The sequence below is a fragment of the Mauremys mutica genome, unplaced genomic scaffold (genome assembly GCF_020497125.1).
Source record: "Mauremys mutica isolate MM-2020 ecotype Southern unplaced genomic scaffold, ASM2049712v1 001126F_np12_obj, whole genome shotgun sequence".
Lineage (NCBI taxonomy): Eukaryota > Metazoa > Chordata > Testudines > Geoemydidae > Mauremys > Mauremys mutica.
In genome coordinates, this window is record NW_025423122.1 from 79726 (window position 1) to 104883 (window position 25158).

At 49.2% G+C, this 25158-nt stretch overlaps 1 protein-coding gene across 1 annotated transcript; it reads right to left on the reverse strand.

Annotated features, from left to right (window-relative positions):
• Nucleotides 1-5629: 5629 nt before the first annotated feature.
• Nucleotides 5630-23345, reverse strand: LOC123357857 (Meckel syndrome type 1 protein-like). The gene is made up of 11 exons (XM_045000801.1): nt 23310-23345; nt 22309-22365; nt 20405-20447; nt 18647-18709; nt 16788-16858; nt 16351-16420; nt 15937-16044; nt 15129-15262; nt 14255-14337; nt 14079-14176; nt 5630-6996 (listed from the first exon to the last, which is right to left on the reverse strand). The coding sequence occupies exons 1-11, from the start codon at nt 23343-23345 to the stop codon at nt 6899-6901; spliced, it is 861 nt and encodes a 286-aa protein (XP_044856736.1). The 3' UTR covers nt 5630-6898.
• Between the last annotated feature and the right edge of the window lie 1813 nt (nt 23346-25158).

Here is a 25158-nt window from a genome sequence, read left to right on the forward strand (position 1 = left end):
AGATACCCTTGCATGATCTGTCTTGTTTTGACAGTCGAAGGCATAGTGACCATCTCTTCCACAGTTATAACAGAAACCTTCACGCTGGCTATCACCCCTCCTGCTACTCTCCTCTCTTGAGGATGGCACAGTATGTCCCTGAGCTTTCATCATGGCCACTTCTCGGGTCAAATCTCTCAGTGCTGCTGCCACTGATGGGGCATCTTCCATCTCTCCAAGCACTGTGGTGGTGTGACTCCCTGCCATCTTCGGCTGCAACACTGCATCCGCTTGCAACAATCGCTCCTCCTCCTCACGTATCTCTCGAATGAGCTTGTGGAATGGGGGTGGGTTTTGGGCCCGCTCCCTCAGCTGCAGTTTCCACAACATCAACCCATCTTGTCGGGTGCCCCGGAGGATTTGGTCCAACCTAGCGAAATCAATGCGCTTGGTGGGGATGCCCTCCTTCCGCACTACCTGCTGTAGCAAATCCTCTAGTCTCCTGATGAAATCAGACAATCGTTCGTGGGGCTCCTGATAGGTATGGCGGAAACGATAATACAGGTCTTCACTGCTATCGGTAGCACCGTAGACACTCTCAAGAGCGGTTAAATAGTCTTGCACTGTGGCAGCTGGTTGTGAGTCTTTCAGGGCTCGGATAATTCGCATGGCAGGTCCCCTCAGACTCTCAAGCACCCATTTCCGCTTCTCAGCATCAGAGCATTCCCACTCTTGGACAAGTGGCACCGTAAAATCCCTCCATGTTTCATAATCATCCTCCCCTGAGGGTACAGGTGACATCCCCGAGAATGAACGTAATCGCTTGTATGGAGCATTTTCATGTACCGGCTTCAATGCATCTTTGAGAGCATTTCCCAGCTCTTTGGCCCATCCTACCAGGCTGGGTGCTGCAGGTGTTGGAGCCCCTCCTAATGCTAAAATTAATTCTTCTCTTGTCCGCTTCTCATCTACCATCAGAGCTTGCAATTTCTGTGCTAAAGAATCCACCTCAAGTGACTCAGGCACACTAGGAGGGGACTGCTCTGCCCCGAGAATTGTCCAGGGGATACCTTCTACTTTCACCTCTTTGGGCACTTTGTCAAGATCTGCTTCCTTGGAGTGAGTACATAGTGCTACCATGCCCTGCACTTTGCGGTTGTAAATACGGGTGTGGACCTTTACCCTCCCCAGTATTTCAGCTGCATCTAGGCTCTCCTCAATCTCATTTGGTTCCATCTCTTCTGGGAACCCCGCCACCAGCACAGCTTTGGTTACTGGGATTCGTGCCCCTCGGGACAGGTCTTCTAATAATCCTCTCTCCATTTTTTTTTTTTTACTGAGATGAAAGTCACTCAGGAGTTTCTTTTCTCTGTGAAGAAAAAGCCCAAGGTGCGCAACGTAGGGGTGTGGGTATGTGTGTGTGTGTGTACTGCAAAGTCCCCATACGGGCCACCAAGTGTAACTTTAGCGCCCTCGTGGCCAAGATGGAGTCTGCTCTGCAGGCAGCTCTGGCCAAGAGACAGCGCGCGCAGGAATGCAGCAGGAGAAATCCCTTCCACCCCAGGGGCACCAGTTCCAAACCCCCCAGAGTGAACACACACACCCACAGGAAAAGTACAACGGAGATAACAAAGGGAGATATTTATTTACAGAGGGCTGGGAGGAGAAAAACAACAAGGGGAAATATAGGGGGAGCAGTAAAACAGGGCTGCATTCAAACCAAGGCCCCACGGACCCAGTGGTAGCACAGTCTGACAGGGCAGACACCGAGCAACGTGTCTGCATACAGAGTTCAGGAGGCCTGAGCAAAGTTCCAGTCCGGTGGTGAGTCTTGGGTGCTCCTGGTCGTCTTTGGTGCCAGTGAACTCTCCCCAGCAAACCCCTCCGGTGCCCTCTTCTGCCGCTCTCTGCAAAGCCACACAGAGCAGCCACCTCCCCACTTAACTATCTAACAGCCTCCCTCCTTATTCCCAGTGCAGAGTCACAAGCCCCAGTACTCACAGCCCCAGGCAGCTCTGGCCAGCCGTGATACTGGGTCCAGCTCCGGCCTGTCCTTCTCGGGCGATTCCCCGTGGCACAGGACTTCTCCTGGCTCCTGTCCTGGGCTGTCCCCGATCGGGCCTGTCCTCCTCAGGCCCCAGGCAGGTTCTCTCTGCTTCCTTCTCCAGGGCCAGCCATGCTGCTCTCCTCTCTCTCCCTCCAGCTCCAGCCCTGCCCCCTGGAGTTTCCCTTCTTTTTCTTACTCTCCCCCTCCCCCTTGGGAAAAAGATTTAAAGGGGCCATGCTCTCTAGACCCCAAAGGGGTTACACTGGTATTCAAGTGACCCTGACTAATCTTTAAGTCCCCAAGTACTGTCTTGTTAATGGATGGGAAGATACTTTTTTTCCTAGCAGCTTAGAAGAGAACTGATGTACAGCAGCCCAGTCCAAAATCAGTCCAGCAGGGATGGATGGAGGAAAAGGGAAACCAAAAGGACAAACCCCAGTGTCCCCAGTGATTCTAAGGGACAAAGTCCTAGATGGGAAATAAAATTCTCCCACCTTAACCTAGTGTTTTATGTGCCTAGAATTTAGCCGGCAACAGATAGATAAGACTGAACAGGTTCCAAAGCTCTCTGAGGCTCTTCCCTTCTAAACCAGGGATGTCCATTTTCTAGCAAAATCAGTAGTAGGGAAGGAGAAAACTCTGAAGAAGTTCCTCCTCGCACTCATGCACGTGAACCTGAATTCTCTCTCGGTCCTCAAGGAGAGATCTCGAGAAGGAGACTTGCTGCAGCAAAGCCACAGGGGTCTCCGAGGTTGCCCCAGCCCTGCAGCCCTGTCCTGCCTGGCTGGTATCATGGGGCTCTCTGTGAGGTCACCGCCTTTGGCTGAGGAGGTGAGGTTGAGGTCCTGAAAAAAGCTCTAGTGATGTCACTGTCACACCCACCCCTCCCATGCAAGGCTTATGTCCTGCCCCTGGCCAGCCTCTTTGGATGTTTGAGCTGCTCCCTGTGGATCATGCTGCTCACTCACTGTTGAGTGTGAGGAGCAAGCCAGCTACTCAGTAAAACATCATAGGCTGCTCCCCCTGCCACACAGTTTTTTCGTAATTTGTAGACTTTAAGGCCAGAAGAGACCATTAGAGCAGAGGTTCTCAAACTGGAGGTCAGGAGGTTATTACGTGGCGGGTCGCAAGCTGTCAGCCTACATCCCAAACCCTGATTCACCTCCAGCATTTATAATGGTGTTAAATATACTTAAAAGTGTTTTTAATTTATAAGGAAGGTTGCACTCAAAGGCTTGCTATGTGAAAGGGGTCACCAGTACAAAACTTTGAGAACCACTGAATTAGAGCATCTCATCTTCACCCCTACATATCATAGGCCTCCTGTAGAGCACAATAACTGTTTTTTTGACCAAAGCACCTCCCAGAAAGGCATCTAGTCTTCATTAGAAGACATCAAGAGGTGGAGGATCCACTACTTCCCTTGGTAGTTTGTTCTAGTGGTGAATCATCCTCACTGTTAAATATCTGTGCTTTATTTCTAATACGAATTGGTCTGTTTTCACCTTCCAGCCATTGGGGTTTTTTATGCCTTTAATTAAAGGGGCCTTTAATACCTGATATTTTCTCTCTATGAAGGCATTTAAACTCTGCAATCAATTCTCCTCTCAATCTTTTCTATAAGCTAAACAGATTGAGCTCTTTCAATAGCTCACTAGAAGACATTTTTCTCCAACCCTCAAAACATTTGATGACTCTTTGCTGCACCTTCTCCAATTTTTCAACATCTTTTTAAATATGTAGACACCCAAACTGGCTGCAATATTCCAATGCTGTGTCACCTCCCTACCCAATCAATACTCTGTGCATACGTCTACTGGTGGCTTTCACCCCGTTCTCCACAGCATCACACTGGGAGCTCATGTTGAGTGGCTTGCCCAGTATGACCCCTAAATCCTTTTCAGAGTCACTGCTTTCCTGGATGCAGTGCCCCCATTCATGTGGCTGCCATGCTTTGTTGCTAGGTGCTTGCAGTTGGTGCTGTTAAAACTTGTTTTGTTTGAATGGGTCCAGCTTACCAAGTGATCCACTTCACTCTGTATGACTGTCCTGTCATCATTATATACCACTCTGCCATCCACCAATGGTATCAGCAGTTATTTTATATTTTCTTCCAGTTCGCTGATAAAAATCATTAAAAAAAATTAGTTCTTGAGAGCCTCTTCAGACCCCTAGTACCAAGTGCCTACTTCCCACAGCACAGTGGGAAAAGGCCATCCAGCCCTGCTGTTACATAGGGGCTAAGCATAGAACAAACAGATGCTTAGGAGCTGTCTTACCCATAGGCTCTGAACAACACGTCGGGGTCAGCAGCTTATAAATGCACTACAGAGCTGTAGTGTAGACAGGTCCCAACTGTGTGTGTAAAATAGGAATAATAAAACCTTGATTTTCTCTATTTTATAGTTGGGGAAACTGAGGCACACAGAGGTGAAGAGACCTACTCATGGCCACAAGGCCAGGAATAGAAAATGGCAGGTTTTTTGTTTGCCAGTCCTGGGCCCTAGCTCTGGTTATCCTGGCCTCTCTGCTCTAACTTTAGTCACAGCCCAACTAAATGTTTTCTTCTCCATGTCCCTTAACTCCACATCACTGCAGAAGAAAGAGACTCTGTTAGCCAGCTGGCTCTAATGCAATGGAGGAACCTGGTGACATTCTACGACCAGTGTTGTACAGGAGGTCAGACTAGATGGGCATAATGGTCCTTTCTAACCTTAAAGTCGATGAATCTATACATTTCGCTGCTGCTAGGAAGAGAACTCTGGACATATTTTCTCATTCAATTTTAGTTGGAATAATTTAAATCCAGTCAAAAGCTTTTCCTTTTCAATTGTGTCTTCAGCCCCTTTGATAGCAAACAGTTACTGTTAGACTGAAGCTTTCCAGTTTCAGCCTGTCCGAGGGTGAGATGGCTATTAAAGGGGTTGAAGCTCAACTGCCCTATCCCAGGTTATGAACTCCCCAGGTGAAGAGAATAAAAAATAAAAAATAAAAATAAAGTAATTAGAGACATACCTATCTCCTAGAACTGGAAAGGACCTTAAAAGGCCATTGAGACCAGCCCCCTGCCTTCACTAGCAAGACCAAGTACTGATTTTTGCCCCAGATCCCTAAGTGGCCCCCTCAAAGACTGAGCTCACAACCCTGGGCTTAGCAGGCCAATGCTCAAACCACTGAGCTATCCCTCCCCCCCATGTGACATGGAGCAAAATGTGACTAGCACCCAGGGCCAGCTCCAGGCACCAGCAGAGGAAGCACGTGCCTGGGGCGGCACATGCTAAGGGGCAGCATTCCATCCATTTTTGGGGTGGCACAGTCCGGGCTTTTTTTTTTTTTCCTTGCTTCGGCAGTTCGGGCAGCTTTTTTTGGTAGATGGTAGAGCCAGCCCCTAGCACCCAGGCCTGCTGGAGATACACCCTGGAAACAGCAGCACAATGGGGTCTTGTACCCTTGGGAGCTTCAGAGACAGAGGCCAGAGTATATGGGCCCTGAATCTACTCCTATCATTATTCTGACTCCATGTCATGTTTTTGGCTGGCTTACATGTATAACCCGTAGGCAGCAGCACTGCACCTGAGAAATGATCCAGTCATAAGGCTCAGATGGAGAGAATCAATTTTAGTAGCAGTAGACCTGGTTTATACAAAGAACTGTATCGCTGCCAACAACTAGCATTTCTCAAGGACCTACCTGCTTACTCATTCAGTTAAGCAGAACTTCTACAATGGCACCATCCCGTGATCTCCATCATCATCCCCATTCTCACAGTAGGAAAGAGAACTTATCAGGTCAGTTACTAATATAGCCCAGAGATTTGCTGCTTGCTCAATCACTATAGAAATAACAAGTGCTCCTACATCCAGTCTCAGATGGTTTTACAGCCTGCCTAGCAGGCGTGATGGAACGATTGTCTATGGCTTTTAGACTTCGGCAACAAATCTCTAGCTGTGGCCAGCAATGAGTGCTGCTGGTAAAGAGAAGTGCCATGTGGTCAGGAAAAAGGATTCCTGAAGAGTGGTCGGAACCATTTGGGCTAGAATTAATTCCTGGCAATTTGATCAAACATCCATTTCTCTTGCACAGCCCCCACTGCACATGTGCAGCAGGCAGGATCGCAGGGTGTGTGACATGATTCTGACAGTGCAGGGATGCCACTGCCCATCAGCATTCTGCATGCATGCTCTCACCTTGGCTGGGCATCTGTGCTCCTACTGTAACCCCAGCACTCACGGACAGGGGCCTCCAGCTTTCCACCTTATGGGTCTGGAAGGAGGGGATTGCTGGTACCAAACCCTGGGGGTTGCTGGAAAGGAATGGGAGGGGCTTGCTTGTGTCTATCTTTGGTGATAGATGAAACTTCTCTTAGGCACTACCCAGAGGAAACAGGGTGCTACCAAAGCCAGGACCTGAGTGCCCCTCCCAGGCTTTGGGAGGCTCTCTGAACCCCTCAGTGAGCAAGTGAAATCCAGAGCTTTACCTCGGACCAAACATGTATGGAGTGCTCTAAAACAGTGCTTGGACATCAGCACCAGGGACAGCCTAGCAACTCGTTACCCTGTCATGCAGGGACCCAGGCAGTGCTGGGCACACCCAGCTTTTTGGTGGGAAGTGGCTCTGGCTCCAGTTTGGAGCACCAGATGGGATCCTGAGGCAGACATCACCTCAAAGGGAAGATGCCCCTTTACTGGGGCCAGTAGGGATGCGAGAGTATGGGGGCTGGGCATTCTAGAGACGCTGACAACTGCAGTGGGAGGCACTTGCAAAGCCTAAAGGGGCTGGAGCTGAAACTCTTGCTGCACAAGGTGCTTTTAGAAGAGAGGCTGCTGTGCCCAGCCAGGCCCAGTGCCAGTGGAGCCGCTGGAAGCACAATGCTCATGGCTGCTGCACGGTGGAGGCAGAGGTGCTGATCAGGTCCTGAGGGAGGCTCTCACGTGCTTCCTGCATCCGGCGCCGCGCCCTCTGGAATGCCTCTGCAACAGAGCATCCAAGCATGGGCTCAGGACCCACTGACGCTCCTGCTAATGCAGTCTGTCAGGGGAGGGGCGGGATGGGGGCCTGTCTGGCTAACACGGTTGCGCTCTCTCTGGCTGGCTATGACAAACTCTCCCATCCACGAAGCATGAGACCCTGCCTGCTCTCTTGAAATTCCTTCCCCTCCAACCATGACTCTACACTGCAGCACCCCACAGCCAGCCTGCACAATATAAATGCCAACTACTTACTTGTGACTGGTGTCCTTTGAGGTGGATTTGACATTCACATTCTTGGAACTTGTGCGGACCAGTGCAGCATGAAGGTAGAACCTTCCGGTAGCAGTGCCTGTTAGGGTGCACTCTGAGAAAATAGGTATAAAAGGGCATAGCGCCCGTTGCCACCTCAGTTCCTTCCACTGCTGAATCAGAATACCAAGATACTGAAATTTGAACTCCACAGTAGTGGGGAATGTGAATATGCAGAATCCATCTAGAACAACTCTGGTTTCAAGTAAGTAACCTTCCTTTCTTCTTTGAGTGTCCTCTGCATATTCCCACTCTTGGGAGAGTTTGGTAAGCAGTACAGTAGATTTGAAGGAGGGATGTGGAGTCTTCATTAAACAGAGACTGAAGCACCACTCTAATGAGCATCAGACCTGGGAGCCAAATTCAATGCATAATGTGTTGTCAGTCTTCCATGTAGCAGCTTTGCATATTTCAGTAAGAGGAATATGTTAGGCAAATGCCGTAGTTGCAGCCACAGCTCTAGAAGAATGAACTAAGTGGATCAGGCCTAGGAGACAGACCCTCTACAACACTGTTCAATACACGGGCTAACCCATCTAGATAGGGTCTGGGATGAAATGGCCTTACTCTTGCAGTTTATTTTATATGAAACAAACAAACTGGAAGAGGACCTAAAGCTTTTAATTCTATGCAGATCTGATCCTGAAGCAGGACCTAAAGCTTTTAATTCTATGCAGATCTGATCCTGAAGCAGCAGATGATACAACTGAGGTAGGGATCTGAGATACATAAAGAGGTGATTAATTCTTTCTTAGTAAACTCACTGGGTCTTATTCGCTGGAGATCCTGCTTGCTGAGGATCCTCCTCACTCAATGTCCCATTTCAGTTACTTCTTGGGAGAGCAATGCAATATGGATAGCCATCTGCCTTGGATGGTGTAGACACAACAATCATGAATCTTGGCAGGGGTTAGACTCATAGAATATTAGGGTTGGAAGAGACCTCAGGAGGTCATCTAGTCCAATTCCCTGCTCAAAGCAGGACCAACACCAACTAAATCATCCCAGCCAAGGCTTTGTCAGGACGGGCCTTAAAAACCTCTAAGGATGGAGATTCCACCACCTCCCTAGGGAACCCATTCCAGTGCTTCACCACCCTCCTAGTGAAATAGTGTTTCCTAATATCCAACCTAAACCTCCCCCACTGCAACTTAGACCATTGCTTCTTGTTCTGTCATCTACCACCACTGAACACCCAAGCTCCATCCTCTTTGGAACTCCCCTTCAGGTAGTTGAAGGCTGCTATTAAATCCCCCCTCACTCTTCTCTTCTGCAGACTAAATAACCCCAGTTCTCTCAGCCTCTCCTTGTAAGTCATGTGCCCCAGCCTCCTAATCATTTTCGTTGCCCTCTGCTGGACTGTCTCCAGTTTGTCCACATCATTTCTGTAGAGGGGGGCCCAAAACTGGATGCAATACTGCAGATGTGGCCTCACCAGTACCAAATAGAGGGGAATAATCACATCCCTCGATCTGCTGGCAATGCTCCTACTAATAAAGCCCAATATGCCGTTGGCCTTCTTGGCAACAAGGGCACACTGCTGATTCATATCCAGCTTCTTGTCCAATGTAATCCCCAAGTCCTTTTCTGCACAACTGCTTCTTAGCCAGTCGGTCCCCAGCCTGTAGTGGATTATGGGATTCTTTCTTCCTAAGTGTAGGACTCTGCACTTGTCCTTGTTGAACCTCAGATTTCTTTTGGCCCAATCCTCCAATTTGTTTAGGTCACTCTGGACCCTATCCCTACCCTCCAGCATATCTACACAGCTGCAAATTTGCTGAGGGTGCAATTAATCTCATGATCCAGATCATTAATAAAGATGTTGAACAAAACTGGTCCAGGACCAACCTCTGGGGCACTCCGCTTGATACCGGTTACCAACTAGACATCAAGCCGTTGATCACTACCCGTTGAGCCAGACAATCTAGCCAGCTTTCTATCCACCTTATAGTCCATTCATCCAATGCAAGACACTAAACAAGCCAAACTGAGTGAACAAAGCCTGTCCACCGTAGATTTGCTGTTAACCTTGTGTCTTTTGCTAATTCATCTATGGGATAAAACAAAGGAATTCATGCTAGTAGTAAACCCTTTAAAGATGTGGGACATACCTGATTTCTGGAAGAAACTATTGTACATGCTAGGGATGGTGACAAGACAGCCCCACAAGCATGTTACTTTTCAGTCTATATCTGTAAACAGACTGAAAGCTTAGCACAGCAGCAAAAGCATAACAGGCCCCTGCTGCTGTGTAGAAGGGGAAACTGAAGCACACCACCTCATGGCATTGATGGCTAAATGCCAAGACACTGCCATTTTAACAGATATTGCTGTCTGCATTCTGTTAACAATACTACACCCCAACCTGTTTTCAGGCATCTGGGGACCAGGAACCCCAAAACTGGCTAGGATCCTTTGGAGTGACATCATATGGTTTAAAGGTACTGAAAAGGTGTGTGACCAAAGACAAACAGGGATTTTACATGTACTGCCTCCACCATGGACAGTGTCCAAGTCTCTGGCAGTAAGCTCAGGAGGATATATATATATATATATATATATATATATATATATTCATGACATAACTGGAATGTTCTATGCTACATATGCCACGTGACATATCTCTGTAAAGGTTATGATCTACTGAATCTATTAATCCTATTTGTATGCATGTACCATTTTTGTATTCAAAGTTATGAATACTGGCCGTGTACTGGCTTGATTTCTAAATAACCTTAGTAGAGCATTTGGACAGTTCCTGGAGAAAGGAATTTGCAAAGTTAAGTGCCCAATCAAGAAGCACTTAAGGAACAATGCATCTTGGAATGCTCCAATCCACGTAAGAAGTCTACCTGGAGACATTCAAGATACCATGGGGGCAATGGCTTCTGCCTGTAAAAACTGTGAGTCATGCATGGAGATGTGACTTGTCCAGTTGACTCCAGAACTCCATCCTGAAGCTGGACGGACTTTGCATAGGAGAGAGTCTCCACCCACAAGAGAGTCTATTTAAACCCCTGGGAGACCCCTCCATAGGGTCTTCAGCTGGCTAAAGAGAGAGCCTCCCCATCCCCAAAGATATAGTACCTGAAAGAAACTGGAACAAAGGGCAACAATTATAGGGAATGCGAGTGACTGCTGGACCCAGACTAGGAGGAGATTAGTCTGTAAAAGGAAGCTTACTGGAACTGGGGAGGTTTTTATCTGTATTCAGTTTGATTAGACATAGATTTGTGTGTTTTATTTTATTTTGCTTGGTAATTCACTTTGTTCTGTCTGTTACTACTTGGAAGCACTTAAATCTTACTTTCCGTATTTAATAAAATCACTTTTTACTTATTAACCCACAGTATGTATTAATACTTTGGTGGGGGGGGGCAAACAGCTGTGCATCTCTCTATTAGTGTTATAGAGGGCGAACAATTTATGAGTTTACCCTGTATAAAATGGATTTATTTGGGGTTTGGACCTCATTGGGAGTTAGGCATCTGAGTGTTAAAGACAGGAACACATCTGTAAGCTGCTTCCAGTTAAGCCTGCAGCTGTTAGGGGACATGGTTCAGACCTTGCAGCAGGCTAGTGGGTCTGGCTCAAACCAGGTAGGGCACTGAAGTCCTAAGCTGGTAGGGCAGGAAAGCAGGGGCAGAAGTAGTCTTGGCACATCAGTTGGCAACTTACAGGGGTTTTCTGTGATCCAAGCCATCACACATACTTTAACTTGCTGGCAAGAATACTATGGGAGACCGTATCAAAAGCTTTGCTAAAGTCAAGATACATCACATCCTCCGAGCCAGTTATTTCATCATAGAAGGCAATCAGGTTGATCAGGCATGACTTGCCCTTGGTGAATCCATGCTGACTGTTCCTGGTCACCTTCCTCTCCTCCAAGTGCTTCAAAATGGATTCCTTGAGGACCTGGCTCCATGATTTTGCCAGGGACTGAAGTGAGGCCTCTTTCTTCCCTTTTTTTAAATATGGGCACTATGTTTGCCTTTTTCCAATCATCTGGGACCTCCCCCGATCACCACAAATTTTCAAAGATAATGGCCAATGGCTCTTCAATCTCATCAGCCAACTCCCTCCGCACCCTTGGATCCTATGCATTAGATCTGGACCCATTGACTTATGCGTGTTCAACTTTTCTAAATAGTCCTTAACCTGTTCTTTCACTACTGAGGGCTGCTCACCTCCTTCGCATACTGTGTTAACCCATGCAGCAGTCTGGGAGCTGACCTTGTCTGTGGAGACTGAGGCAAAAAAAAAAAAAAAGCATTGAGTACTTCAGCTTTTTCCACATCATCTGTCACTATGTTGCCTCCCTCATTCAGTAAGGGTCCCACACTTTCCCTGACCTTCTTGTTGCTAACATACCTGTAGAAACCCTTCTTGTTACCCTTCACATCCCTTCAAATCCCCCCTCACTCTTCTTCAGACTAAATAATGCCAGTTCCCTCAGCCTCTCCTTGTAAGTCATGTGCCCCAGCCCCCTAATCATTTTCATTGCCCTCCACTGGACTCTCTCCAATTTGTCCACATCCCCCTTTTGTAGTGGGGGAACCAAAACTGGACAGAATACTCCAGGTGTGGCCTCACCAGTGTCAAATAGAGGGGAATAATCACTTCCCTCAATCTGCTGGCAATGCTCCTACTAATACAATCTAATATGCCATTAGCCTTCTCGGCAACAAGGGCACACTGCTGACTCATATCCAGCTTCTCATCCACTGTAATCCCCAGGTCCTTTTCTGCAGAACTGCTGCTTAGCCAATTGGTCCCCAGTCTGTAGCAGTGCATGGGATTCTTCCTTCCTAAGTGCAGGACTCTGCACTTGCCCTTGTTATTGGAACAACAAACTTGTTATTGGAATAACAGAAACTTGGTGGGGCAGTTCACATGACTGGAGCACTGTTATGGATGGGTATAAACTGTTCAGGAAGGACTGTTGCAGTCTGTAGCAGGTGCTGGTGCAAAGGCACCTAATTAGCCCCTGCTCAGCCAGCCCCAATCAGGGGAAATAGATTGGGGCTAGGGAGAAGCCTGGTGCCTGGCCTTTAGAACCATCAGGCCCACAGGTGCAGCCAGTTCAAGGGCTATAAAGGCTGGCTAGCAGCCAGAAGAAGGGGGAATGGCCAGGGGAAGGTCAGTCTCCAGGCTGAGGGCAGACTCTGTTTAGGAGAGGAGATTATCAGGCCTACAAGCTCTGTACATAGCATAATACTGGTGGTGGGAGAACATTGTGTAAATAAAAGCCACAGGTACTGCATAACTAGAAGCCTCTCTGAGCTTTATTGGGGCAACCGTGCCCTAGGAAGAGGGCTTGTCACAAGGTCCCTTCTAACTCTATTATTCTATGAATATAGCTGGATCTGAGAGAAGATACAGGTCTGAGTGATTCTGTGCTGTGACTCTGATCGTACACTGTTGAGCTGCCGTGCTTGGATCCGATGGTCTTTTCAGGTTTGAGTCACTGGAACAATCCAGAGATCTAACATTGGTAGGTCTCAGATCCATGTGTGAATGGTCTGAAGACCTACCTGACACATGCTTAAATTTATTCTCTCTTTTCCTGGGGACTGAAATAGTAGGTTCTTGTAAGTCATCTGAATACTTTGGTGGTCTGTCTGGTAGCAGTCCCAAGGGAGGTCTTAGAAGTTTTGGAGCCAGGTCTGAGGTCCAGTAAGATCAGTCAGCCTGGAACTGAACCTCAACATCAAGGCCAAAAACTTTGTTGTTGCCATTTTCTTAGATCCAGATGTATTCAGTGCTGATTCCAGTCTCCTAGCCTTATTTTCGGATCCTTTAGAACAATCGGATCCAAGAGGTTGACAAGGCCTCTTTGTAATAGAAGAGCCTGAAGTCTATTTTGTTTCTCTTTGCAGGCCCAAAGTGTGAATGAGCCACAAGTAGCACAACATGTTGGGGAATGATTCTTCCCTCAGCATTTTACACAATGAATGTGTGCATCAGATGCCAGGAAGACCACTGGCAAGACACGCAGCGTTTGAACCCATGTTTCTTCATGCTAAGGTCCACCATATTGAAAATATATAAAGATTTTATCTAACTAACCTAAACTGTAATATAATTTACTCAAACTACTAATGATAAAAACTAACACCATTAGCTTAGATAAACTATATAATTACGAGCACTAACAGTCTATGAACCTAGGAGACCCAAAGAGGTTCACGTCCTTTTGCTGCTGTAGTTGGATGGAGGAGAACTGAGGTGGCAATGATTGTCACTCCCCTTTTATACCCATACTGTCAGAGCATGCTTGAGCGGGTGGGGGGGGCACATGGGCGCCCTAATGGGCACTGCTATCAGAAAGTGCTACTTACTGTCTTGCTGCACCCTCGGCAGAAGTTCCACGATTGGGAATATAGAGGACACTTGAACAGCCACTCTCAGCACTGGGGGTTCTATCTGCTCCGACTTCATCAGGGAGCAGGTGTCAAAGCAGCTAGTCATGCTGGGTCCCAGGTGCTGGTGGGCCCTGGATAGACAATTCACTAGCTTTGCTAGCCCAGACAGAAACTCCATCCTGCCACTTGCTTGACATTTCTTTGCCATTTCCAGCAACTCTCTGTCTCATGGTTTAACCTCTGCCCTGCTGGAGTCAGGCACAAGGAGTCTGCAGGGAGGAGGGAAGATGCGTGCGGTGGGGCGTCAGAGGGGCTCTTGGGGAATGACAGTTTCTCCACTCCTTATGCAGGGAGCAAGCTGAGCCAGGGGTTCTCCACATGGCTGAGACTGACAGGAAAGAGCCTTACCCAGGACGCTGTAGAGGGAGTTCTGCTGGCTGAAGCCCCCGAGCCGGTCCAGCACACTCTGCATGTGCTTCCTCAGGGCACTGGACTCCAGGAAGGCTCTGCACAGAAGCAAAAACATCAGATCAGGGCTGGGCAGGAGCCGCTGGCACACAAGCTGGAGGTGAGGCAGCACTTACCTGGACTGCTGCAGGCAGTGGAGCCGGAACGTGACGCTCCCTGTTGTCTCTGTGCGGAAACCAAAGCGGCTCAGGCACTCTCCCTGTGGGGAAAGCACAAGTCAGAGCAGCCCTTGTCTGCAGTCAGCAGTGCCAGGCTGACCTGCAGGGAGAGTGAGCATGGCCCCTGCAAGAGGGGTAAGTGACAGGGTGGGTGCATGGAGTCTCCTTTCTCAGCAGCAGGTCACAAGCACTGAGGTCAGGCACCCCCGAGTGGTGCTGAGAAGGGCACACAGAGCTCCAGGCCATGCTGGGGCAGGGCTCGCTGCTTAGGGCTTGTTAGGGGACTGACCATGCAGTGGGGGTGGAAGGCTTCACTCACTGCTCTTTGGGGGCTGTCCTGAATCCAGCCTCCTACTGAGCCCACCTTGTTTGTTCCCCCACAAACTGCTGTAAGTCTCCAGAGCACATGGGCAGCCTGCCTGCCTCTCCCCAAAATGAGTCCCATCTCCAGGGAGCAAGCTCAGCTACAGCACAGCTCCATTTCTCAAGGGGAATTGCACCTGCTTTTCTACACATGCAAGGGAGTTTAGTGCTAGGGAAAGGAAAGATGCTGGATCAACAGCCATTCTGCAGAGAGCAAGCCCAGAACGTGCCAGGGCAGTGCAAGCCTCCTACAGACACCCCATGGTAATGCACCCAGGGCATGGTTCAGTCTCCATAGCCCATTTGATCCTGTTCAGACAGCCAACAAAGAGGCTAGTTCTCATGATGGTTCTGGCGATGCCCACTGGGCAGCAGGCTGGAATCTGGCCCAAGTCACCCCAAGGGTTTCCTGTGAGAGGAGCAGAATCTGACTCAGAGCAAGCGGCACAAGCCCCGAGGCTGAACTCACCTTGAAGATTCCTGGCACCCTGACGTAGGTCATGTCCTCCAGTTCAGGGGACCCACCAATGAAAAACCTCCTCAGCTCAGAGACCGTCCCTAGCTCAGTGGGTCGCCAGGTCGGGGCTGTCAGGGTGTGGAACCCTGTTCCAGGAGGACGAGGCCAGTTAGAGAGGTATCCCATTGAGACTCACAGGGGAGGAAGGTAGGAAGGACAAATGTCCACCAATTCCCTCCCCCCACAAACGGGCTGGAATGGATGTGAGACAGACCTCCCCACCCTGCTCTCGTGCAACTAACAATGGAGATACCGCATGTGACAGGGCCTACCCTTGCCCCCCATGCACACACAGCTAACAATGGAGATACCATATGCACTTAACACAGGCCCCTCAGATCAAGCCAAGCTTTGCATTTTCCTGAGTAGAACAGTTACATTTCCCTGTTCAACATGACGGGACTGCCCTGTGTTTCTGTAGGGCCTTCTGCCCATAGGCCTCAGAGCTTGTGACAAACAGCCCCCGGTAGGGTAGGGAAGGGTAACTCCCCTTGTATGGGGGCGGGGGTAACAGAAGTATTTTATCAGGGCTGGCTGCCTGACATTACCAAGGGAACGGCCAGACAAAACAAAGGTCACCACTGCCTCTTGCTCCCCAGCAGCAGCACGGCATGGGACACGCCCACCTGACTCCTTCTCACTGTTTCATAGAAGGCCCACTGTGCCCCCTCAATGTGTAGTGGGGGAAATCCTTTCCCAGTGCCTGATGATCAGCTGAGTCCCAGGCCGAAGAGGAGCTGGCCACCTGGAGAGGTTTTACCTGGAGCTGCTGGCAGCACCACAGAGCCATAACCTTCAACACGATACCTCTGCCAATAATCCAGCGAGAGAACCTCAAAATAGATCACAGGCCACAGTGGGAGAGAGCCTAAAAGGAGGGAGAGCAATGTCATAAATGAGCCAACGAGAGCTCTGCTGGCCACTCAGGACTTCGTTAGCAGGAATGTCCCATCCCTTCATATTCCCTGGTGTGGGAAGCAACTAATTCACCAGATGCCCCAGGTCCATGTGGCATGGGGAGAATGTTTGCCAGATACAGAATTTTGCTCCTTTGCTCCTCCCTGGGTGAGGGAGAACCTAGGTGCAGGGCTGTCTGTGTCAGGCTGTGCAGTGCCTATGGTGTAATGTCCCTAGCAGATGCTGGCAAACAAGGCCCAGGCAGCAAGGGACTCACCTTCTGACTCATCCTCTTGGGTGAAAAACATCTCCAGAGTAAAGGGGTAGGAGAAGTATGCCACATTGTCCTGGGAAAGAGGAACAAGAATGAGATGAGAGGGCAGAGATCAGACCCTGGGCAGGGTCACCAGCATCATGCGGCACATGGCAAGGGCTTGAGACAACCAGCTGTGTGGGGTGAGGATCCTGCTGGGGAGTGACCCCTGGCCAAGATCAGTCACACAGAGGGCATTCAATGTGCTCCCAACCCTGGAGAATCCACAATATAATGCCAGGCCTGAGACCTCTATCCCACTGAGCTGTATGAGAAACCCCCATAACACCTCCCACTGTAACACTCACCATACGGAGCCAAAGTGGGCACACAGAGCTCCTCACAAGCCCCATCAGCCTTCAAAACCACACCACCAAAAAGTGCCCTATTTTGCCCCTTACCCTGCCCAGGGTCTTGGTGGCACAGGTCTGCGTCACCCCAGAGAGCTGCTGGAATGCTGGGCTCGACCAACCTGGCAGAAGAAGAGGAGGCTGTGAGGTGAATGACTAGTGCTGTAAGAAAAGCCGGGTGGGCTGTCCTGGAGCAGCCAAGAGTGTTAGTCCTCTCTCACTGAGCTCCCCTTAGGCACTTCGCTGCCCTCTCGCCTTTCTAGCTGCGTCTCCTGGGAGAGCCCGTGAATTGGGAAAGCCCAGGGTTTAAAAACAGGGGCAGACAAACTAACCCACTAACACTGATCGAAGCCTGCTGTGCAGGCTGCAGAGTGATGCAGCACAAAGCTGAGAGCAAACACGACTAACCCACAGCGACCCTAGGGCCAGTGGCCTGCCTCTCTCAGCCTCAGGAAAGTAGGACTGATGGCTCAGTGTTAGTGCAGCACATGGAAATTGGACACCACCAGGCAGCGAGATCCGAGTGGGGCCCAGTGCTGATGGGGAAGAGGCGTCAAGTTCTGCTCTCTACAGTGTGCTCAGGAGGGGCCTTGGGGAGCCTGAAGGACCACAACACTGCAAAGGGAAGAGTAAGGGTAATCCACTGATCAGTGTATGTTACACATCCTTGTGCCCCAGGGACACCATGGTGCTGACTGGCCAAGAGCATAAGGGGTGCATGGGGTTTTAAAGGGTTCACCTGGGTTTAACATCTGTATAATAGCTAGCTAAAAGGAGGCATGTAAGATCTTCACTGAGAACCTGTAGCCCGCTGGTCATCATAATCACTGCAAAATGTTTGTACGGCTGTTATTTAAAAAGCTATGTGTCTATGCTGAAAACTATGCTTTAAGATATGCAAGTTAAGCAGGTCACTACAAGGTGATAAACCAGTTCTGATAAGGCAGGGGGTAGTACACACTTATCTCCCTGGTTGTTCATTGTGCATCTAACAGCATAAGTCTATTTGTACACAGAGCCAACTGCTAAGTCAAGAGATCACAACTTACAGGCGGAACACACAGCAGCAGGGTGTCCTGTTTACAATTAAGATGAAAGAAATAGTCTGGTACATCAGGACAGTGCAGAGACACACATGGTATCCTTCACTGAGGAGGCAAGCTGAGAGTGTGACTTGTTTCAAGAAAATGGAATCACAGCCTGCCTGGTTGAAAAATGCTGATGAGCAACTCTAAGACATAACAGTACCTAGTTAAGTAAGTCTAGGTTCCAGAATGTGCGTTATGATTTTATTTTACTTGTAACCATTTGTTTCTAATATTTCTACTTGCTATCACTTAAATCTCTACGCTTTGTTAAATAAACTTTTACTTGTTTTCACTATACCCATATTGAAGTGCTGTGTGTTAAACAGAGCAGTGAACTGAAGGGAAACTGCCATGCTAGTGTGCATTGTTTCTTTGGGAGCAGCAGATCTGTGAATCCTGAGAGTGAGCAGGACTAGGGGCTGGTCACTTCAAGGGAATGCTTGGTGGAGTTGGGGGTTGCTAACCTGGAGAGAGAGAGAGCAAGACTGGCAGACCTGGAGGAAACTGCTTGTGTTGGTAAACTGTCCCCCCAACAGGCACAGATAACGCTTCTTCACACTAAAGCCAGGTGGTAGTGAGCTGCCTCACAACCCTAGGTACCCCCAGATGCATCAAGCTTGGCTCAAGCCATAGAGACTCATGCTCTGAAAGTGTCTGGTTCAATCTCTGGTGCCAGCCAAGATGGTGGCCAACAAATTGCTTGCTTGCTGCTATGCTTGCTTTTGGGAAGGACTGATCTGGTGGACCCTATAGCAGGGTAGAGTTCGTAATTCTGCAATGTGGCAGGGACACTGGCTCAGGAACCAGACCACGGCTACTCACGGCTGGGCAGCTCCAGGAAGAAATGAACATAGAGATGGTCATACCCGTAGCCCTGGGCTGAAACTGAGAAGACAAGACAATGACAATGGGGTCCCCTAACCACAGCCCAATCCCTCTGGAATCCCCCATTTGCACAGGCTGGGACAGTCCTATAGAGGGTTCCCAAAGGTCCCAGTAAGGAAAGATTACTGCAGATGGTGGGGACAAGCCAGGGTCTTCTCAAAGGGGGCTTCCTTGTGTGAAACAGACTATCAGGGTTAGAAGGGACCTCAGGAGGTCATCTAGTCCAATCCCCTGCTCAAAGCAGGACCAATCCCCAACTAAATCATCCCAGCCAGGGCTTTGTCAAGCCTGACCTTAAAAACCTTTAAGGAAGGAGATTCCACCACCTCTTCAGGTAACCCACTCCAGTGCTTCACCACCTAGTGAAAAAGTTTTTCCTAATATCCAACCTAAACCTCCCCCACTGCAACTTGAGACCATTGCTTCTTGTTCTGTCATCTGGTACCACTGAGAACAGTCTAGATCAGGGGTCCCCAACCCCCGGGCCGTGGACCGGTACCGGTCCGCGGCCTGTTAGGAACCGGGCCGCGAACCGACCCCTAGCACATCAAGCGGCGTGTCTCCGGCGGGGCTCCTGAGCCCCACCCCGCTCAGAGCCGCGTGGTGAGGGGGCGGGGCTGGGAGCTCCGGGCTGAGCTCTGCTCCCTCCGCTCGGCGTGGAGCTCCCAGCCTCGCCCCCTCACCACGCGGCTCTGAGCGGGACGGAGCTCAGGCCCCGCCGGAGGCATGCTGCAGCTGTCGGGCGAGGCGCTGAGGCTCCGGGTGAGGAGGGAGCCGGGGGTAAGAGTCTGGGGCCAGGTGGGTTGGCTAAGGGGCAGGGAATCCTGGGGACAGTCAGGGCACAGAGAGGGAGCGGTCAGGGGGCAGAGAATGACGGGGGTTGGATTGTGGGTGTTCCGGGGGGGTCTGTCAGGACTCAGCGGGGGGCGGGGGATAGGGGTTGGGGCAGTCAGGGGACAGGGAGCAGGGGTGGGGTCCCAGGGTGGTGAGGGTCTCTGGGGGATGGTGAGGGGACAAGGAGCAGGATGGGTCGGGGATTCTGAGGGGGGCGGGCAGTCGGGGGGGCAGGAAGTGGGTGGGGGCCAGATAGGGGGCAGGGCTCCCACTAATTCTGCATTATGGTCAGTTGTATAATTATTTCATTATATATTACAATAATAGAAATAAAAGTACAAAAATAAATGTAATGCACTTGAATCGTCCCAAAACCATCCCACAGGTCCGCGGAAATTTTTTTTTCTACGAAACCGGTCCCTGGTGCCAAAAAGGTTGGGGACCGCTGGTCTAGATCCATCCTCTTTGGAACCCCCTTTCAGGAAGTTGAGAGCAGCTATCAAATCCTGGTGGGGAGAGGTGTTGACTGCAACACCTCTCCCCATCAGCAGCATACTAGTCTTGGAGGTTCTATGCTAAGTTCTGTTCTTTGCTATGGTCTCCATTACTGCCGTCGCACACCTATATGTCTGCCTGGGATGGCTAAAGGCACCCTCCAATGTGCAAACACTTCTCCTGGGATTAGTCAGCAGAGATGTGGGTCACTGGCAGGGAATCAGCTCACATCCTTCCCAGTGGACAAAGCACTTCTGACCTAGACTGAACTGTAGACCTCAGTCCCCGGGTCTCTACTGAGTGCAGAGCATTACATGGCAGCAGGCTGCCCCCTTACCAGAGTGAGAGTCTATAACAGGCACTCACCTATCTCTCCATTCACAAACAGCCGAAGTGCACCAGGGAGAGTCTGTGACAGAGAGAACAGAATGGTAAGAAGCAGCTCAGCAATAGCTGATTGATCACTGTGCGCTCACTTCCCTAAAGGGCCCTGCCCTAAGCCAGAGCATCACTGCAGGACACTTCATAGTCATTTACACTAAAAGCCCCAGTCAGGGAATTCTCTCTGCTGGTCATAAGATGACAAGACTCCCTGGGGGGAGTGTCCTGGCTTCCCACAGGATCTAGCCAAGATTTCCAAAAGTGACCAGCCAATCTGAGTGCCCACCTCAACATTCCTTAGAAAGTTCAACCCTCTCTAAAACCAGGCCCGTTACAGCATCTCAAGCTGGTCCCAGTCACTAGCACTCAGGAAATCCTGGCTCTTGTCCCTTCCACTCAAGCCTGCCTGTAAAAAAAGCGTTAGAAGTTTTGTTGAAACAGAGAAAACACTTGGTTCCCGCTCAGCTCAAACACTTGCCACCTCCCTGGGGCTGAGACCAAGCAGAAGAGATTCCAAAAATCTGAGCAACAAACATGAGATTTTTGGATGCCATGCTAAGATCAGGAGAAAATTCAGATACAACGTCTGTGCCTCTTTAGCCATCACTGTAACCAATGGCATGTCCACACTAGAAATGTAAATCAACCTATGTTAAGTCAACTTACAACCACAGCAGTAATTAATGTGGTGGTTCATGTCCACACTACCCTCCCTCTGTTGGTGGTGCACGTCCTCACCAGGAGCACTTCTGTCTGACCTAACAGGGGCAGTGTGGGGGGCTGAGAACCTGGGCTCTCAGCTTCCCACTGGGAGCCCAGCTGCCCACCGGGCTCCCAGCTCCTTGCCAGCTGTCCCCTCCCGCCACTCTCAGCTCCCTGCTCCCCCCGGGAGCCCAGCTGCCCCTCACCTGCTCTGGATTCCCTGCTCCTGGCTGTCTGGACTCTTGCTCTGTGCTCCCCACCAGGAGCTTGGCTGCCAGATGCCTGGGCTCTTGGCTCCACGCTCCCCGCCTGGAGACCAAGGGCCTGCCATCCTCCCAGTGGGGAGCCTCAGTACAGCGGCAACCAGGGAGCCGCGACCCAAAGGCAGCCCGGCTCCGAGCAGGGAGCCTGAGCAGCAGCCCAACTGGGAGAGTGGAGCCTGGAGGCTGGGAGAGGTCCGGGCTAGAGTTGGAGCCCAGATAAGGCTTCTTCACACTAAAGGCAAGTGGTAGTGAGCCCAGCTTTCTTGTCAATTTCACGGCTCCAGCATGACACAAAAATGACAGCCAACAGCCAATGTAACTCGCAGTGTCTATACCAGGGGTAGGCAACCTATGGCACGGGTGCTGAAGGTGGCACGCGAGCTGATTTTCAGTGGCACTCACCAGTCCAGGGGGCTCTGCATTTTAATTTAATTTTAAATGAAGCTTCTTAAACATTTAAAAAACCTTATTTACTTTACATACAATAGTTTAGTTATATATTATAGACTTATAGAAAGAGACCTTCTAAAAATGTTAAAATGTATTACTGGCATGTGAAACCTTAAATTAGAGTGAATAAATGAAGATTCGGCACACCACTTCTGAAAAGTTGCCGACCCCTGGTCTATACAGACATTATGTTTCCCTAATGACACCAACAAAAGCCCTATGCCTCTCATGGAGGTGGAGTTATGATGTCAGTGTACTATAGGGCACTTACATCAGTGAGAGCAAGGCTGTAGTGTGGACACTGACATAATTAGATCAATGTAAGCTGCCTTACATCGACCTAACTCTGTAGGGTAGACCAGGGCCAAGACTGCCCCAGGAGAGTTGGAGACACCATTCTCCAAAGGCAATTTATTAACAATTCTGGCCTCAGATCACTGATGAATTCGTATTCTTACCGCATCTGTTACTCACCATCTCAAAGTCTGAGCCAACAAGGCCGTTGAGATATTCCTTGTGCCGACTATACAACTAAAGAAAAAGAGTGGATTAGAAAAAGTCCATCATGAAGCAGTCATTTCAACTTCCAAACATGTTACAGAGAACAGCCCCAAACTAGGAGATGTATGAGGAACACGGCTCGAGACATCCAGGACGCAGATAAAGAAAACCAGTGCCAGTGCTGCAGAAGTGTCTATAAAGGTGAGAGAGTTCCTCGGCTGGGTGCATCCCATGTGGGAACACGTGACAGGGTGAAGAAACCTACAACAATCTGGTGTTTTTAGGGACCTGGGAAGTCAGCTAGAGATGGGCTGGATGCGTGAACTTCTCCGCTTTCTCGTGCCTGACAATAGGTCATCTAATTCAAGTGCTGATGGTGTGGAAAGACATTTCAGATTCTTGGCATATTGGAATCCCTCCTGCAGTGAGACGTGCCTCTTGAATTACAGTCTATGTTAGCAGATGGGGCACCAATCCCTGTACTCAAACAGCAAGGCTGATTATCAGGCAGGCTACCAATTAGGTGAGGAAAAGGGAAAGGAGCAAGCGACCAGGAGCAGCAAACAGGGGAGTTTTGTGCTCAGACTTTTGGGAAACTGGCAGATTACTACATCTCTGCTACCATTTGGAAATAGAGACTATGACTCACACGTACATAAATTTTTACCTGCTTTAATCTCTCGATAACTCTCATTACTTTTTCTTAGCTAATAAACCTTAAGTTAGTTTACTAAAGAATTGGCTAACCATTGTTTTTAGTGTAGGATGCCAATCAATCTGGGTGAGTGAGTGGTCTCATGGGACTGGAATATTTGTGATTTTTTTTGTGTAAGTGACCATCTATCACATAGTCCAGCTTGCCTGGGTGGCAAGATAGACTGGAGGGTCTATGGGGACTGTGTGTGACTCCATTATAACACTACTGTGGTATTTTGGGAATGCACATTTTGTACTGAGTTGGTGAAACATACTACCTGCTTTTGACAGTTTGCCCTGAGGTAGGCACGCATGGTCACAAGTGTCCAGACAGTGTGACAAGGGGTATGGAACAGCTTCCATACGTGGAGAAATTTAAAAGATTGGGACTGTTCAGCTTGGAAAAGAGACAACTAAGGGGGGAATATGACAGACACCTATAAAATCAAGAGTAGTGTGGAGAAAGAGAATAAGGAAGTGTTTTGATACGGTCACCCACAGTATTCTTGCCAGCAAGTTAAAAAAGTATGGATTGGATGAATGGACTATAAGGTGGGTAGAAACCTGACTAGATTGTCGGGCTCAACAGGTAGTGATCAATGGCTCGATGTCTAGTTGGCAGCCAGTATCAAGCGGAGTGCCCATGGGGTTGGTCCTGGGTCCGGTTTTGTTCAACATCTTTATTAATTATCTGGATGATGGGATTAATTTCACCCTCAGCAAGTTCGCAGATGACACTAAACTGCGGGGGGGGGGGGGAGGTAGATACACTGGAAGGTAGGGATAGGGTTCAGAGCGACCTAGACAAATTAGAGGATTGGGCCAAAAGAAATCTGATGAGGTTCACCAAGAATAAGTGCAGAGTCCTGCACTTAGGAAGAAAGAATCCCATGCACTGCTACAGGCTTGGGACTGACTGGCTAAGCAGCAGTTCTGCAGAAAAAGACCTGGGGATTACATTGGATGAGAAGCTGGATATGAGTCAGCAGTGCGCCCTTGTTGCCAAGAAGGCCAACGGCATATTGGGCTGTATTAGTAGGAGCATTGCCAGCAGATCGAGGGAAGTGATTATTCCCCTCTATTTGGCACTGGTGACTGAGGCCAACATCTGGAGTATTGCATCCAGTTTTGGTCCCCCCACTACAGAAGGGATGTGGAGAAATTGGAGAGAGTCCAGTGGAGGGCAATGAAAATGTATAGGGGGCTGGGGCACATGACTTACGAGGAGAAGCTGAGGGAACTGTGATTATTTAGTCTGCAGAAGGGGGAGAAGGGGGATTTGATAGCAGCCTTCAACTTCCTGAAGGGGGGTTACATAGAGGATGGAGCTACGCTGTTCTCAGTGGTGGCAGATTACAGAACAAGAAGCAATGGTCTCAAGTTGCAGTGGGGGAGATCTAGGTTAGATATTGGGAAACACTATTTCACTAGGAGGGTAATGAAGCACTGGAATTGTTTACTTAGGAGGTGGTGAACTCTCCATCCTCAGAGGTTTTTAAGGCCCAGCTTGACAAAGCCTTGGCTGGGATGATTTAGTTGGTGTTGGTCCTACTCAAAGCAGGGGACTGGACTAGATGACCTCCTGAGGTCTCTTCCAACCCTAATATTCTATATTCTAAGTGTTATTTACCCCGTCACATAACACAAGAACCAGGGTCCCTCAATGAATTAGTAGTGAGGTTTAAAATAAACTGAAGGAAAGTACTATCTTCACACAACACACAGGTCAAAACCTGTAGCACTCATTTGAGGCCAGTGGATGAGTTAAGGCAGCCAAAAGTATAACTGGGTTCAAAAATGTTCAAGATAGAGTATCCTGGTGGACAGGTTCATCAATTGGCTATTAGTCCCCAAGATGATCCAGGGATGCAACACCTGGCTCCACGTGTTCCTAAATCTCCCAGAATCTGGACTTGGACAACAGGGGATGGATCATTCAACATTGCCCTGTTCTGTTCATTTCCTCCTGAAGCATCCTTGCACTGGCCACTTGGTCAGAAGACAGGATACAGGGCTAGAAGGCACAATTGGTCTGACCCAGTTTATGTCCCTGTCATTCTTGTATTCATAATATTACATGGTTAATCCAGAGGGGTGAAGTTAATCTGAAACTCAAAATTAAGAATA